At 39.1% G+C, this 17,959-nt stretch overlaps 1 protein-coding gene across 4 annotated transcripts in view; it reads left to right on the forward strand.

Annotated features, from left to right (window-relative positions):
• Window positions 1-17,959, forward strand: part of Focad (focadhesin) — a 294,020-nt gene that overhangs the window by 123,076 nt on the left and 152,985 nt on the right. For all 4 annotated transcript variants that reach the window (XM_021160670.2, XM_029475893.1, XM_029475892.1 and 1 more), the window contains 4 exons: window positions 11,349-11,453; window positions 11,864-11,965; window positions 12,482-12,612; window positions 15,266-15,392. In XM_021160670.2, the coding sequence (XP_021016329.1) occupies window positions 11,349-11,453; window positions 11,864-11,965; window positions 12,482-12,612; window positions 15,266-15,392 (465 nt within the window). The remainder of the gene's footprint in view (window positions 1-11,348; window positions 11,454-11,863; window positions 11,966-12,481; window positions 12,613-15,265; window positions 15,393-17,959) is intronic.

Consider the following 17,959-nt stretch of genomic DNA (forward strand, 5'->3'; position numbering starts at 1 on the left):
CTTTTTTTGTTTTTATGTTTCAGATTTATGTGTTTTCCCTTTTTGTACTGGGGTAGGAGTCTGTATATTAAGAAATTATACCATTTCTTTCTTGGAATATTAAATCAGTGGCTGGTAATGTGTGTGTGTTTGTTCATTTGTACACACATGGGTGCATGTACCACAGTGTGCTTTTAGAGGACAGGGACCAATTTTCGAAATAGGTTCTTTCCTTTCACCTTTATGTGAGCTCCTGGGATTGAATTCAGTTTGCCAGTCTAATCTGCGTCTTCCTGGCCAGGTGCTTAGCTTTATTCTTTTTGCTGGGTGCTGTTCTTAATTCATATCAGTTCTTATTGTGATAGTTTCTATCTAGAGTGGCTCCCAAATTCCCCAACTTGTTCAAGGCCTGATTGCCCCTATGACACTACTGGAAGTGTTGAAACTCAGAAGAGGAGCAGTTAGCAGGTTTAAGTAGGCTATTGGCAGTCTCCCTATCCCTTCAGGCTTTGTTTTCTGGTGGCTATGAGGTGAACAGACTTCCTTGATGACATATTCCTGCCATCATGTACTGTTCCTTGTACGTCTGTAGTGACAGGGCCAAGTGGCTATGAACTAAATCTCTGAAGTTATGAACCAAAATACCCCCCTCCTCATTAAGTTGACTGACAGAGGCATTTTGCCACACAGCAGAACTTAACATACTCCAGGAAAGCTTTCATTGTCAATGCTCAGTCAGTTCTTACCTGTCTCAGGAGCATGCTCATGTGCCTTACATTTTTCTAAATTCTTTAAAATAATTCATTAGGTTTAATTTCTAAAATCATGTGGATTTACTTTTTCTGTTGGTTTACCCTTCCCTGGTTGCTAACTGGCTTTTCTAAACCTCCCATTGATTAATTTATCAACCACCCCCATCATATGCCTGTCATAGATGCCAGCATCATCTTCCTAATGCTCATTTTGTCTCTAGTCTGATGGTTTGCCCTGAAGCAGAAGATGATGCAAGAGAAGAGCATACCAGATCTGTTTCCTGTCATTCCTTAGCAGTGCTTTGCAGTGTACACTTCAGGCTGTACACTCAGTCTTCATTGTTGCTCTTTGCTTCCAGAGATTTATATCAGCACCCCACACACCCAGGGTTCCAGGTGGTTTTTCTCGTCTTTAGAAAAGTTAACTGTTACTTGAGTCTTTGTATGAATTTTGGTTAGTGTAACATTTTCATCAGGTTATTTGTTTACCATCATTCCTGTGGACCTTAGTAGTAGGTAAGACATTATAGAGTCACAGTATGGTGTGCAAAAGTTCCATTTTGATGTCGTTATCATTGAAGTAGGAAAGAAAGGATTGGAGTCAGACTGAACCATTAGCAAACTGCTGACCCATTCTTATTTTTTTCACTGCTGAGGTATGGAGTAGCACCTTACAGTCCTAGCGTAAGGTTAGGTTACACCGTTAGTCTCTGCTGCATTTCTATACCCTAGGAAGTTGACTTGACTCTTATGGTTTCCTTGAGCAATCTCTCTCTCTCTCTCTCTCTCTCTCTCTCTCTCTCTCTCTCTCTCTCTCTCTCTCTCTCTCTCTCTCTCTCTCTCTCTCTCTCTCTTTGTACTAAAATAAAAAATATCGAGTTCCTCTGGCTTTAGTATGTAGTTGTTCACTTAGTTGTGTGTGCATAGTTATACCCCCATGGTTCAGTTTTACACCCTTGGTTCCATTTCTGACAGGAAACACTTTCCCAGTGATACACAAGTAGCAGTACCTGATTTTCTGTAATTGAGAGGAGAAATATTCATGCTATACATTACCTAGAGATTATTGGCCTTTAACTTCAGTTCTACCAATCAGATCTCCATTGAGGAGGGGCTCAGTTGGTAGAAATAGAAAAGATGTATTTATTCATGGATGGAAATAAATGGCTTTGGGAATTCAGTTATCAAAATGTTAGCAACTGGCAGAGTTAAAGTTTATTATATTCCTTTTTCTTCTTCAGTAGTTACATTTTCACAATGTGGTCAGCCAATTTTTCTGATGGCTTAAACTTCTTGTCATATTTGTGTGTGTGTGTGTGTGTGTGTCCGTAGGTCCTTTGATGCTAATAGATAGATAGTCAGGAGCCAGAAGGTAGGAAGACTTCCCAGGAAGTCACATTTGTTTTGGGGGATAGCCAGCACCTCTCAAATCCCTCCACTGATCCACTATCTGAATTCACCTTACAGTAGTGTGCAGTGATTCTTGGAGCTGCTGCATTGTTGACTTTATTTTCTGATATATTGGGAAATTTATATGTTCAAATCTGAGCTTGTCTGCTTTTGACATTACTGTACCCTTTATCTGACAGGTACAATTTTCTGGTTCCACATTAATTTGATTATCATACTGTTAAGTACTTGACTTTGCATATGGTAGGCTTTTAATGCCCATTTATAGAGAAAATGATTGCAGCATTAATACAGGATCCACTTTGCTGATGGGAATTCAGGCAGCTCGAGAAGAGTTTTGGGATCATTTATATATGTTACAAGTACAGTCTGTACGTAGGACTGAGGATGACAAGGTGAATAGATGACATTGCTGGCCTTGTAGGGCTCAGTGGCAGCCACCGTGGTCTTGGAGGTAGATTGCTTTGACACAGTCCTCACCTCTATTTGAGCTTCAGTTTGTCACTTCAAATATGCTACAGTGTGTGTAGGTGATGGATTGTGTTACATAACTCATTCTTGGAAAAGTCACTGCAGATCAGGCACTCAAGCTGGATTAGAATAAGGCTAGTGAGCTGTAGCCCATAGAAAGATGATTGTCTGGCCTGTTTATTGGTCTCTCTTTTTATTCCCGTGTACTTTATGACTCCCAATGGCTAACCAGCACAGATTTTAGTTTATGTGTATGGGTATTTTGTCTGCATTTTTGTATATGCACCATGTATATGGTCTAGTAGACAAGTTTAGTTAGACCCTTGATTCTAAACACGTGGGTCCTTATGTTAAATCGAGTTTTTCCTACCAGCTCCAGCGTCCTGACTCTGACTCTAAAGTACTTTTATAGATACCTAGGCCATAAGCTTTGGCTATTTCCTGAACAGAATATAATGTGTTATTCAATTTATTCTAATTTAAGTTCTTCCATTTAGTTGGTTACCCCATGTTCCCTGGGCCAGTGCCATGATTGGCTCTATTCTGGAATTCTTTCTGCCTATGGGATGTCACACCTTCAATTATACCCTTTCCTATAGGCCATAGGATTTTTTAATTTACAAGTGATGTCACCATATAGTACACAAGAGATTCTGCGTCACTACCCATGTCAGGGTGGAAGGGTTGTGTGGAGTAGGGTGATGGCATGCTGGAATGACCCTTTCACAGGGGTTTCATATCAGGTATTCTGAATCTCAGATAGTCTGCATATATTTGATATTCAAATTACAATTTATAACAAGTAAAATTGTTGTTATGAAGTAGCAACAAAATAATTTCATGATTGTGGGTAACCACAACATGAGGAACTGTATTAAAGGGTTGCAGCATTAGGAAGGTTGAGGACCACTGCTTCAGACGATTTGCTTAATGATGGTGTTGTGATGTAACTATAATTGAATCTCAGAAAAGTAAAATTATACCACATTTACCTTACTTTTGGTGCTTATACATTCTTTATATGTGGAGGAAATAATCAGCTTTTCACTACCTATCAGTAGGCCACTTTCCAATGAATTACTTAAGCAATAAGCAGATGCTATAATTAGAAATGTCAAGTAATTGAGGAAGAACGAATTAATTAAACTTAAAAAGCCTAATTGTATATCATGTCCTTTTTTGGTAGAATGAATGAGTGATTGTGTGATTGTGTGTGTGTCTCCCAGGTTTATAGCTCCTGAATTTGAGAGATTTTATTGCCTCAATTTTTCCAGTAGCTGAGAGTACACATGTATGCTACTAACACATCCAACTAAGTTTTTAGTTCATGTGTATGGATGTTTTGTCAGCATATTTGTATATGCATCATGTACATGGCCTGGTAGCCAAGGATGTTAGCCTGGATCTGGAGTTGCAGATAGTGTGAGCTGCCATGTGGGCATTGGGAACTGATCCCAGGGCCTCTGCATGAACAAGTGTTGTTTTAACCACTGAGCCATCTCTCCAACCCCTCAAATAAAGGATTTTTTCAAAGGCCGTTTAAGTATTAAAAATTCTTGGATTCATTTATGCCTATGCTTATAGACACCATTCAAGCACATTCCCTTTCTTGTGATATAAAATTTGTTTTATCTTTTTATTTATAATCTTGTACATATTATTATTTGATAGTCTTTGAGAAGTGGCAAAGAAATTTGCATACATAGAATTAGGTCCATTTTTCACAGGACCAAGTTTTAGGCAAAACTGGACCAGCATTTGTTAAATTCAAAGATGTCTAAGCCTGTGTAAGAAAGCTGTGGGCTTACTGTGGAGTGCAGGTGGGGCAAGGCGCAGAACGCTCTCCTCACCATCTGACCTTGGAGAAATGATGGCATGGACTGTGATTGAGTGAATGCACTTGAAAGCAAGGGCACGAGGGAATGCCCATGTCCATGTTACTTCTGTAGGGAAGGCAAAGACCTGGGAGGAAGAGTTGTAGCTCTCTCACATGTGGCTCACGTGAGCACAGATGCTAAGACAGCACCAGGAGGTTTCCCTTGCTGTACTTGTGTTTGCTTAGGTTAACTGTAAACATCACCTCTTGTTTCTTTTGCTTTCATGCTAGAAATGAGTACTGCTTTGTTTGCACCACTCCTGAACTAAAGTACTAGGAGTTCCCTGGTTCCCCATGTAGGTCTTTGGGATACCCTTTGATCCTCAGAGACTTAGCCTCACTGGCCCGGGGCGGTTCAGCACAAGGATTCAAGTAACATATGAATCATCAGTGCACCTCTGTGGGGCTTTGGCCTAGTGTTGGTGACACAAGTTTAGAAAGTTGAAAAGAAACAGATGCTGTGTTGTGTCTGCTTCTCTCTTCTGTTGGATGATTTCATTCCTTTTCACTGGTAATCTTTCTCCTTATGTGTTTATTTGTATATTTTCATTTAGTAATAAGTGTGCTCCTTATGTCTTAAAAATGAGGGCTAGTTGTAAGCATTGTATAGTCTCATATTTGATGACAGAGATTGTGTGTGTGTGGCCTGTTGAAGGTTTGCCATCATGTATATTTTTCCTGGAATTTGGAGTAAAATTATTATACCCCCGTTTTAATGTTCTTGGTTCCAGGGAAATGCTGGCTTGTGTTTCACTTGCCTTTTTTCTTTAATGGTAGAACGTCTGTATGATAACTTCATATTCCTGTAATAGACAGTCTAAAATCTTTGTTTCTTGTCACTGTGCCAAGAAAGAATGGAAGAGTACATTGAGGCATGAATGCTCATAATTCTGTGTCTACAAATAAACGAAGATGCCTCTGGGCTTCAGTGTTATCATATGGAAAATAAAATAGTTAAATGAACTTGACAAAGCCTGCAAATCTTTCTGACATTTTTTTTTTCCTGAGACATGGAATGATGTATCCATGGCTGTTATGGAACTTACTCTATATCGCAGACTGGCTTCAAACTGACAGAGATCCGTCTGCCTGGGCCTCTGCGTCCTGGATATAAATGCAGGACCATGATGCCCAGCCTTTCTTACTCTTAACAAACAAATCCATGATTCTCTTTTTCTGGGTGATAAAAATTAACAGCGTGAAATCGATGTCAACTGATTTCTAAGTATACTACTACTAACTATATGAATGTTCTTATACAGTAGATACATAATATATAATATTGTGTAACATTGCAAACTATAAGTTGCTATACAGTAGATCTCAGGAGTATTCTCACTGCTGATTACTGATGCTCTATCTCCACAGAGCAGCCCTGTATCAAATTTCCTTGCTGTATCTACTAAAAACCGCTATTCCTTTTTGCTGGAAGAGTCTGGCTTCTTTCTGTTCTTTGTATAAGTGTTCTTTGTGCCTGGCTTGCTTCTCTTAGCATAGTTCCTCAAAGTTCAGCTGAGTTGTTCCATGTGATAGGCTTTCCTTCTCTTTTAAAGCAGAGTAGGACAGACAGCACTGTGTTCTTCTACCCATCCATACACGGCCGTGGTTCACATCTCTGTTGTTTCTGTTGTGAATAATTGTGAATGGTGGTTGTAGATAATGCTGCAGTGATTATGAGTCTGTAAACATCTTCTTGTAGCCCTCGTTTCAGTTGTTATAGACAAATGCTAAGAAGTGAGTTTACTAGGTCACATGTTAGTTTTATTATTTTTTCACTTTTTTATGATCTAAAAATCTAATTTTTTTTGTTGCTTGATGGGTTTGGTTATTCCAACTATTTCTTCACTTGATCTTAGCCAAAAGGCCGAGAAGCGATCCAACTATTTCTTGATTACCACTCATGTAGGGTATCTCTTTGCCTTTGGCCCTGTGCCTTTAGCTCTCAAGTGAGTGTCAAATAAGTGTTCTGCAGCATCTACATAGCTGGATCTAGCTGTCCATAGCTGTGTTGTCTTCTGGGTGGAGCTGAATCCCTTAACCTTAAGTGAAATTAGTAGTGTGACAGAACTTGCAGTTATTAACTGCTTCCTGTCTGTCTGGTAGCTCTTTGCTTCACTTCTTTTGCTACCTTTTGTTTGTTTGCTTGTGTTTATTCTTGCATTGCTTCTTTGTTTTCTTTTGTGTTTTTTAATGGTTATTTCCTCTACAGTTACTATGGGTGTCATATAAAATATCATTTAGGTGCATCAGTCTTTTTCAGCTGATAACTTGTGTACATAAATGCCAATCAATATATAAACCCTGCCCTTTTTTATTTTTCTTTTTATGTTACTGTGTCTATGTATTTCTTAGCTACAGTATTTATGTTTTTGCTTTTTAACTCATTTAATAGAATTAAAACTTTTATATGGGGCAGCAAAATGGCACAGTAGCTAAAGGTGCTTGCCACCAAGCCTGATGGTCTGAGCTTGATCCTCAGAACCCACAGAGTAGAGTGAGAGCACTGACTCCTTCAGTTTAAGCTCTGACCTTTACACATGCATGGTGGCACCCCGCTCTCCATCTCCAACTAAGGGAATGCAAAAGAAATTGTTTGTGTTTTATACGATAAATATCTCATTACCATATTGTAGGATTTTGGCTGTCTATGTGTTTACCTTTCCAGCAAGCTTTATAGTTTCCTATGTTCTGTGTTGCTGCCCAGTGTACTTGCTTTTCATTTACAACAGGTCTCTTTTAACATTTCCTTTTAAACAGGTTTAGTGTTGATCTCATTTAAGCTTTTATATATCTGAGAATGCCTTTCTTTCTCCTGATATTTGAAGTGTTTTGGTAGTTTTGCTACTTACAGTATTCTTGGTTTACATTCCCCCTTTTTAATATTGCATTTAATTGCACATAGTTACATAAAATGCATGTAACAGTGCAGTTTGAATATGCATTTACTTCCTTCTTGCTTATGAATGTTCTGCTGAGGAATATGCTGGTAGTCATGGGATTTTTGTCAGAATCCCATGTTTTAAATAAGTTTGTTCATCAAAGACTTGAACTCTGAATCTGAAAAGAGAGAGCATTGTGTTTTATGAAGCCAGATAGCAAGGTAGTAGACAGAGCTCATTGATCAGCAGACTCCAACTCAGAGGTAAATCCAAATGTTGTGTTGTTTCTCTCTGTGAAGAACAGAAGGTAGAAGAGCAGGAGGCATGAGAGCTGGCGCTGACATTAGGTAAAGAAATAACATGTCCACGTGTCAGTAGGAAACCAGAGGTCCATACTTCCAGGGAAAAATATTTTGCATAGATGTGCTTAATTTGGGCTTTTCTAGTGCAGTGTATCTCTACTTTATTCTTTCTACCTACATGGCTACTATGTCTTTTTACCACCCCTCCCCCCTCCAACCTAAGTGGCTACCCAATATGGGATATTATGTCTTTTCACCCAAATTATATATTTTCATTTCTTCAACTTTGGTTTTTACATCCCAAATGTTGCCCCCCCCCTTACAGAATTCTCCTTATCCTCCCTCCCCTTTGCCTCTGAGAGGGTGCCCTGGCAGGGTATCTCCTTTTCCTGGGGTATCAAGTCTCTATAGGATTAGGCATATTCACTCCCACTGAAGCCAGACAAGGCAGTTCTCTGCTTTGTATGTACTGGGGGAAGACCAACAGTGTCGACTATTATATCTTAAGAATGATATAGATGATACAGAGTCAAAGATAATTTAGTTTAAACATTTCTGATATTTTTTTGAACCAGATAGAGAAAAGGCTGATGTTTCTTGAGGTCCACAGCTCTTAAAGCAACTCTACTTTTAGGGCAAAAATACCGCATTTTATTTCTCTACTGGCAATATAATTAAAACATTTGTTTAAAAGCCACATGATTAAATACACTGTTTTATAAAATGCCACTAAATGCACTGATTGCCATTCCCAGAACTAAGGATCTGTCAGAGTGTCTTGGTAGAAACTGTTACACAGGAGATAATTGATTGAGACCCGTTGAAGGCAATCTAAGATAACCTTTTGTTTTTAATTAAAGTGGGAAATAAGAAGCCAGTTCAAAAAATTGTCTTCCTTCATTTGTCCAAGCTGTGAGCAATGGAGTTTCTGTTCCAGCGAAGCCCTATCACCTGCGAAAACCCTTAAGAATTCTGGCTATGTACTATGAGGTTATAGCCAGCAAAGCCCATATGCTGCTGTGATACAGTATGGCAAAGATCATTAGCAAATTAATTTTTTAGCTGTCACACGTTTTGGTGGTAGGGTTAAGAGGACATTTTTCCTTCCTGAAATTAAAGTCAATGCCTTCTAAGAAGCTTAGAAAAAATGGGTTTCTAAGATAGAAGAAACAAGGAGATACCGGGTATAAGCCTTTGAAATGTGGAGTGTGAAAGATTAGTTTTTGATTTCATTTAGGTCTATCAGGCAAAGGCTTGGATTATATAAAGAATCACACATTATTTTAAGTAGAGTTTTTTTCATGTCCTTTTGAGAAAGCATGCTTTTTTTTTTTTTTTTTTTTTTGTCCAGGCAGGTTTTATGTCACTGTATAACCCTGGTTGCCCCCAAACCTCTAGTCCTCCTTAGCACGCAAACCTGTGGTCCTCCTCCTCAGCATCCTCAGTGCTGGGGTTGTGATACGGATGACATTGCACCCTGCTCTTTTGTTTATTTTGTGTTTTTCCTTTTGCAACTTTATTATTATTATTATTATTATTATTACGAATTGATTCATTCTTATCTCTCTGTACAAAGCTCAAGTCTAAGTGGATCGAGGAACTCCACATAAAACCAGAGACAGTGAAACTTATAGAGGAGAAAGTGGGGAAAAGCCTTGGAGATATGGGCACAGGGGAAAAAATCCTGAATAGAACAGCAATGGCTTGTGCTGTAAGATCAAGAATCAACACATGGGACCTCATAAAATTGCAAAGCTTCTGTAAGGCAAAAGACACCGTCAATAAGACAAAAAGGCCACCAACAGATTGGGAAAGGATCTTTACCTATCCTAAATCAGATAGGGGACTAATATCCAATATACATATATAAAGAACTCAAGAAGGTGGACTCTAGAAAATCAAATAACTCCATTAAAAATGGGGCTCAGAGCTAAGCAAGTTAATTTTTTAACAACTAGAATGTAATTGCATCTTTTCTCTCCTTTGTCCTTCCTTCAACTTCATCATGCCTCTGCTTTCAAACTTGTGCCTTATTTTCTTTATTGTTTTTCTTTATTACTACATAGATATGTGTATAAATATATGAGTACAACCTGCTAAGTCCGTTTAGTGTTGTTAGTATGTATTTGATTTTAGGACTGATTATTGGATAAACAGTGTTGGGGCTCATCTCCAGGAAAAATGAACTTTCTCTCTCATTAGCTGTTAGTTGCTTATATTTCCTTCTCTCAGGATAGATCCCCATGAGAGTCCCCCTTTCCACATTAACATGTATATTGACATTGTCCTTCAGGCAAGTGTAGGCAGCCTTACTGTGGAGGATCCTAAGTGAAGCTTCTCTGTCATTTCCAGAAGACACTCTCTTACAGCAGATTTCCCAGTTCTCTGGCTCTTAGAATAGTTCTGCCCACCCGCCCTCCATGTTCCTGAGGTGTAGGTACCAGAGTTGTGGTCTGGATACATCCAGTGTGGCTGGGCACACCGCAATCACCTCTTCTCCACATGTCACCAGTTGTGTCTTTTTGCCCTGGTCTCTGTCTACTTCAAAGAGAAGCTTGTTTGAGAAAGGATGAGGGCTCCATTTTCCTTTGGGAAGAACGATATATATTTAGAATACAGTTGGGAATTTTGTCAGTCTAGTCAAGAGGTGATAGTAGCTTGTGCTCAAAGACCCATTATTCGACTAGCTCTGGGTAGGGGTGTCAGTTTCTAGTACCTGGCATGATTTCCCTCCTCGCAGCTTTTGGTTACCACTAAGCCATGAGTACCACTATTACACCTTCAGAGATCTCCGGCCATGCTGGCTATTGTTATGATTTGTAGAGTCCCCAGATAGGAGTATTGACGGCTTCCTGCCTTTGGCAGCCTGCATAGCTCCTTTTGGTGCTATGAAAGCTAGTTCACAGGGAAGAGGCTTTTAGATCAGTTACGACATCCTTTGAGTCCTGTGTCCTTAGCAATAGGGACTTAACTTCAATCTCTAGGAGACAACTATGTATGCCCAGTTCTCGAATTGAATTTTAAAGTATCCTCTTAAGCTATAGTATCATAAAATTCAGTTCACTTATTTAAACTGTATAGTTCAATATCTTTCAGTGTATATATAGAGTTGTACAGATATTTGAGACAGTTTTAGCTTTCAGCGTCCTTTGCTTTTAAGATTAGTACCCCAACCAAGTAATTTTAGCTGGGATTTCAATGAATGGAATCATTGTGGGAAATATTACCTTAACATTTATTCTTGAGACCAATGAATAAATTGATTTTCTTCATTTTATTGTATAATGCATAGAGAGAGAAACAGGGGTGTATAGAGACATGGTAAGTTGCTCAATTCCTTTGTAGAACCCTGATTTCAATTATTTCATATGAGAATAACCTAATTGGATATATCTAATGTGGAATTGTTTACTGTTTGTGTAGCTTAAGTGCTAACTGTCTGTTTGAACTATAAATTTCTTATGGGTAGCCTATATATTAACTTTCTTATTATTTGGTGTCATAGTTTTTTAAACATGCTTTAACTCATGTTTGAAGTTCATTATAATAGAGGTGGAATATTAGTGTTAGTATGAAATTGCTATTAATAACAAATAGCCGACATTTCTAAACCTAATTCATCCATAGTCATAGAGTTCAGACCATGGCCTAATGTACATATCCTTTAAATTTGTCTTAGGTACCAAATCTGATTCCAGTTTTGATGTTCAAGTTGGGAAGACCCTTAGACCCAGTATCATACAATCACATATTGTATACTTTGCCTACACTTGGTGTTCACAAGGTTAGTATATCAATCGACTGAAATTTTTTTTTTTTTTGGCTGGGGAGGGTAGAAACCTAAATGGTTGGTATTGCTTTCTACTTCATATTATAAAATTTTAGGACCTAATCTTACCAAGATTATTTCTTCCCTTTTATTTTTGTTTTATAGTAGCTAAGGTTTATAGATAAATTTAGGGATTCATTTAAATCTCAAAATCGCTGTTTTCACATTTGCTGTTTTCTGAGGTTAGGCCCTTTGCTTCCCAAATGGCTGCTTAGTTCCTCCCCAAGCTATCTCTCTTGTTCTCACAAGATGGTCCAAAGTAAGTAAGCTTGCACGCCAGGTTTTCCTTATAACAAGGACTTTCAAATACCCTTTGAAACCTTGAAGTTGCCTTCCTTCATGAAGACAGTTTAATGTTTTTCTAGGTATGTGTAGGGCAGATCCTGCGGGTAATTCAGCTGCTTGGGACCACACCACGACTAAGAGCTGTCACGTTGCGCCTGTTGACATCTCTGTGGGAAAAGCAGGTAAGTTTAGCTATCCACTTGTTGCATATTAAATGTGCTCTTTTCTCTGGAGAATAATGGTTGTGTGGCAGTGCTGCTCAGATTTGGTAATAGCAGTGGGTATCAGCAATGACTACCTTGACAAATTTTGATTTATTGTGGTGTATTTGATCTGTAAATACAGGCGCTAGTGTTTGTCTCAGAAATTGAGAACATAGAATAATCTTATTGCACTACTTCTGACATTTATCTCTCCGTTTGTATGGGAAAGTAATAGAAATAAGGTTGTGATTAGAGGCTTTGTAGAAAGGGTGAGATCTGGCCACTTGTTTTTCTGGGATGAACAATGCATAGGTCTGCAAGGAAAGCCTCTATAATCACAACAGCATTATTCTCTGCTGATTAGCAGAGATACGTTATAATTTCCAGATGCAAATGAAAGATTTGGAGGTGAAAATGTTGCATAAAGGATAATGATTATTCAGCTCGAGTTAGCAAATTACCTATTTTTGTGTGTGTGTGAAATGATTTTATTAGGATCGTGTGTACCCTGAACTGCAGCGTTTCATGGCCGTGTCTGACGCGCCCTCCCTCTCTGTGGGCAAGGAGCTCCAGTGGGAAAAACTGATTGCAAAAGCTGCGTCCATCAGAGATATATGTAAACAGAGGTAAGATGACCCCTTTAGGATGCATGCCTCGAGAGGGTACTTTTCACTTAATTCTTCTTTTTTCTTTTTGTAATTCAAACGGATGCTTTATTTTTCAAAAGCAAGAATGTTTTTCCCTTTTAAATTGGGTCTTGTAGGATATTGATATCCTCTTCTGGGTACTAATTTAGTATCATGGTAGCATGATACATGTTACTATAATGTCATGATATGACATTTCCTCTTCTTCTGTATATAAATGTCTGACAACTAAGCAGTAGGCTGTAGTCATAAACCGTTCTTTGTTTTGCTTTTGATTTGTGATCTCACTGGGTCACACAGACTGGACTTGAACTCATGATCTTCCTGTTTCAGCCTTTTGACTGCTGAGATTATAGATGTGTGCCACAGTATATTACTTAGGCCAGATTTTCCTAAGCACTTAGAGTAGGAAAGGCCTAATTGTGACTTGTATGGTATTACATACAGTATGATATATCAAGGAAGAAAATGATGTTGAATTTCCTTTTGTCCTCTAGTCTTTTATGAAAACATGATGACAGAGATTAGGGATAAATTGAAGAACTAAACCTGAAATAGCACACGCAGAGCTACCTTTGCTTAAGTTTCTCCTCCTTTCCCCACCCCCTTGGATGGGGGGAAGTAAAGCTGAGTAGGGGAAGTAGATTGGGTGCATTTGATATAATTTCTAGCTCAGCAGCTTTACATGCATGCTAGACTGTAAGAATGTAGGATTCCTGTGAACATACTGTACTCTGTCCAGGATCCCAGAGTAAATGATGTGTCCTGCTGGTTTGCAGGAGGTAGACACCGTTGCTCATGACATGCATCATGCCTGTGTCCAGTAAGATCTTGAGTCAGAATGTGTAAGAATATAAAGCTTAGCATTTCTGTCTCTTTTCTGTGACTATGTACAATACAGCAAGCACAGACTATATAGTACAAAAAAAACCACACTTATGTAACTCAAGACTGGTGTGTCTGGATGTTATTAAAATCTTGGCATGGAACAAATTACAAAGACAAGTTTTTAGCCGACATTCTTATTTTCCAGGGAAGGTTGAGGTACAGGAAAGACTGGATCAGACTAGATCAGTCTTGAGAACTTACTCATGTTCTTTTCTTTTCTGTTCTCAAATATATCAGTTCCCCCCTCCCCCCCCAGCTTTGGAAAATCATTTTCTTTAGTAGGATAATGAGACAGAAGAATCTTGTCAGGCAGTTTCATTTATTGATTGTTAGTTAGAGAAAGACCTTATGTCCTGGAGGTTTTCAGAAAGTAGATGTGAGCAGTTGTTAGGTTTAAACCTAATATTCTAGGGGTGGCACAATGTATGTGGAAGAGGTAGGAGAAGAAGGGTGTAGGACATGCATGAAAGTAGCCTGGTGTGGGATAGACATACAGCCCATCATCTCTTGTATTAGTATGTTTATCATCATGGTGATTTTTAGTGTCACGGCCATGAATTATCTGATTTCCAATGTTTGCTTTCATACTCACTATCTGATTCCAGAACCACCACCAGACAGAGATAGGTTTGTCTTTCTATAAAGATTTTCCATTAATTTAGCATTGTTAAAAATTGGGGAATGTTTAAGGGAGCGGGAGGGGTCAAGGACACCATAAGAAGACCCACAGAGTCAACTAACTTGGCCCCATGGCGGTTCATAGAAACTGAACCAGCCACCAAAGAACATTTGGGAGCTGGACCTAGGCCAGATGTGCAGCTTGGTTTTCATGTGGGCCCCTAACCATTGGAGCAGGGGCCGTCTCTGACTTTGTTGCTTGTCTTGGGATCCCTTTGCCCTAGCTGGGCTGCCTTGTCTGGCCTCAGATGGAGAGGCTCTGCCTAGTCCTGCTCTGACTTGATATGCTATGGTGGGTTGGTATCCATGGGGTGGGGGTGTTCCTTTCTCTGAGGAGAAAGAGAGGGTAGAATGGGGAGAGGGAATGTGAGGGTTGGACTGGGAAGAGAGGAGGGAGCAGGGCTGCAGTCCAGATGTAAAGTAAATAAATAATGAAAATTTGCCAATTCTGACAACAGAATTTATGACGTAGAGAGGAAAACTCATTGAAAAGTACCTTCTTCAGGGCTGTGTAGATAGTTCCATGGGTAGTGTTGCTGAGCAAGCATCAGAACCCGAGTTTGCATCCCCCATGCCCACACGAAAGCTGAGGATGTTGATTCCTGTCTTTAACCCAGTGGTAGAATGGAGAGAGTTGGATCCCTGGAATTTTCTGGCTACCGAGTCTAGTTGAAAAAGTAAGCCCTAGGTCCAGTGACAGACCTTGTTTGAAAAAAATCAGGCAGAGAATGATTGACCTCCATGTGTCAGAGGCAAGTAAACCTGCAGAAGAAGTGGTACCCATAGACATGCGTGTGCATGTGCACATGGACACGTGTATATGCATGGATTTGTAAAGTGTCTTCTTTTTTTAACTGCTTATAAAAATAAGCATTAAATTAGTAGTAGTAGTATCAGTAGATAATAATCATAAAAATCTTCAAGAACATGTGTTTTTAGTATTTAAGGGTGAATCTTTAGAAGTTAATGGGGTTAAAAAAGAATTAATGCCTTTATTATCGTCCAAAATTTGGGAGTATTAATGACTCTGGCTCTAATTTTGACTTGAGCCTGTCATTTGTTGTAGGCCCTATCAGCATGGTGCAGACATGCTCGCAGCCATTTCTCAGGTGTTGAATGAATGCACCAAGCCTGATCAAGCTACTCCAGCCGCCTTGGTGTTACAAGGTCTTCATGCACTCTGCCAGGCTGAGGTAGGCACTTCTGAATGGTTCATTTTAACTCTTCAGCTGTTTTACAAGGATGTAAGATCAAATTTGAGTAAGTGAACATTTCAGTATTAATTCTAAGATTTGTTTTTATTGGGGGCGAGGGGAGAGTAGAACAGGACTGCGTAAGTTATTTTCTGAGAGATTTTGGTTTATCAGCTTAACACTCTACAGAGACCCTATTTTTGGTCTTACTTGTTTTTGTTATGTTGAGAGGTTATGTATGGAGCTGTCGAATACGTTTACTTCTTAATTTTTTGATTAAAGAATTTTAGAATCAGTCAAGACAAAGAAGAAGCCATAGGTCAGTGGTCCTTGTGTCCTCAGAGTAAATCATGAGTGACCTGAAGGCTGGCAAAGGAAGCGTGTGCCTTCCTGGTGACTGCCAGATGGGTGAGGAGCAGAACAGACTTGCAAGTCATTGCCTGAAATCTAGATGTTCCCAGACAAAGAGAATCTTTACTGTTTTGAACAAATAGGAGAATCACATCGAAGTTCATCTGTTCGTCTAGCCAGTGTTTTTTGACAAAGTATGTGTGTACACTGCAGGATCTAAGGGAATGAGAACTCTCTTGGGGTTGTAGCTAATTATGGTCTTTGTTGTTGTTGATGATGATGACGATGACGATGATGATGATGTTGATGAAACTTGCTATATGATAAACAATAACAACACCCAGTGTTTGTATGTTACTACCCTTATGTTAAACACTATGCCTGTCTTCAAGGGTTACAGTCCAGGAATTGGCAGGAGAATAGACCTCAGAGACATTTACTCAGAATCTTGGTTTGAGAGTAGTTTGTGCTGTGTGAGCACTCCCTTCTCCAGACAGTGAATGTAGCCCCTGTTCAGCAAAGGAAGTGTTCTCAGGATGATTCTGTCAGACAGATCTGCTGGCCTGCAGTTGGAAAGGTGTTAGACCTTCTCAGGACTGATACAGCAGATGACAGCTCACTGAGCTTACTGACTTCTACTTTCTGTAGCTTCAGTTTGTCATCTGGCACTGCAATGTACTACTTTACTAATTATATCTTTTTCTCAATAAATAGCAAGATCCTATCGTTAAACATTTTTTAACAACAGCTGAGAAAACAGTGTGTCATATACATCCACCTCCCAAAAGGACCTTTCTTTTTTTGCCCCTTTGAAGTACTTCCTTTAAATTTTTATCCCAGTTAACTTTTTTTCTAACAAAATAGTAATTTAGTCTTTTTGTTCCTCTAATTTCATTTTTTCTCACCCTGACCCATCCTCTGCTGTTAGTGGAAGACTCAGGAATATTAATACTTATCTTTTAGGGGCTGCACTGAGTTTGTCAAGCGGTTTTCTTAACCCATTTATCTAAGACATCATTACTAGTCATAGTTAGTACAGAAGGTAGAGACAACATTGTCTGTCATAGGGAACATCTTTGTTTTTCAGCAGAGGTGAAAATGTATTCCATAAGGACTAAGAGCTACTGGAGTATGTGCTTTGGTCAAATCACTTAGTCATACTTATGCTACAGATGGAGACAAACGGAGATGCATTGAGAAAGACCGTTGCCTAATGTTGTCCATATTTGTATTGTCAGATGTTGGACTTGCCCCTGATTAGGTGGTACCTAGTTAGGTAGAGTCTCTCAAGGAAGTTTTGAGTAGTTCTTTGTTCTTTTCCCTGACATTCACATAACATATGAGTGATTTCTTTTTTCAGTGCTATCTTCTCCCTCATTACGAAAGCTTCATTTCCCTCATTGCATACTTAATGGCACCATTTGGGATTTCTGAATACTTAGCCTTAAATCCGTTCACTGACCCAAACCCTTACTTACAAATATAAGTTTGAGCTCACTAGAAAACCGTCTTTCCTTGCTTCTCAGTGTTCTTCCTAGAGCAGTGGTTCTCATTATTTCCAATGCAATGACCCTTTAGTTCCTCATATTGTGGTGAGTCCCAACTATAAAATTATTTCACTGCTACTTCATAACTGTTATTTTGCTACAGTTATGTATCATGATGTAGAAATATGGTATTCAACTCGGCAAGGGGTGGAGACCCACAGGCTGAGAACATGGTCCTAACGGCATTGAGGCATCTTGTCTAGGTGTTCCACTAAATAAAGCTCCTCTCTTACTTCTCTCCTAGGATAAAGGAGTTATTCATTCTCATCTGGTCTCCTTCCTCTTACCATTGTGTATATCACATCTACTTTTAAATCAAAAACTCTTCTTTGAAAAACCCTCTTCTGACTGAAACTTGCTGTGATGCCATACATCTCTAATCCCAGTGCAGGAGGCAGAGCTCGTAGTAGAGTTTGTGCTGCTTGGTCTCTAGAGCACATTTCAGGGGAGCCAGGGCTACGGAGAGAAACCCTGTCTTCAAACAGAAAAACCCAAGCACAAAGAAACAAACCACCAGAAATTAAGAAAGAAACAACGTCTAGCACTAGCAGTTAGTGGCCCTAAATCATGTTTGGCAGCAAGATGAGAAGTAAGAAATCATAGAATAAAGCCATCAATCAGTTAACTTAGTTTCTTAGTTGTGTGTCAAAATCTTTTATTTTGTTATTC

Source organism: Mus caroli, chromosome 4 (assembly GCF_900094665.2).
Source record: "Mus caroli chromosome 4, CAROLI_EIJ_v1.1, whole genome shotgun sequence".
NCBI classification, from domain to species: Eukaryota; Metazoa; Chordata; class Mammalia; order Rodentia; family Muridae; genus Mus; species Mus caroli.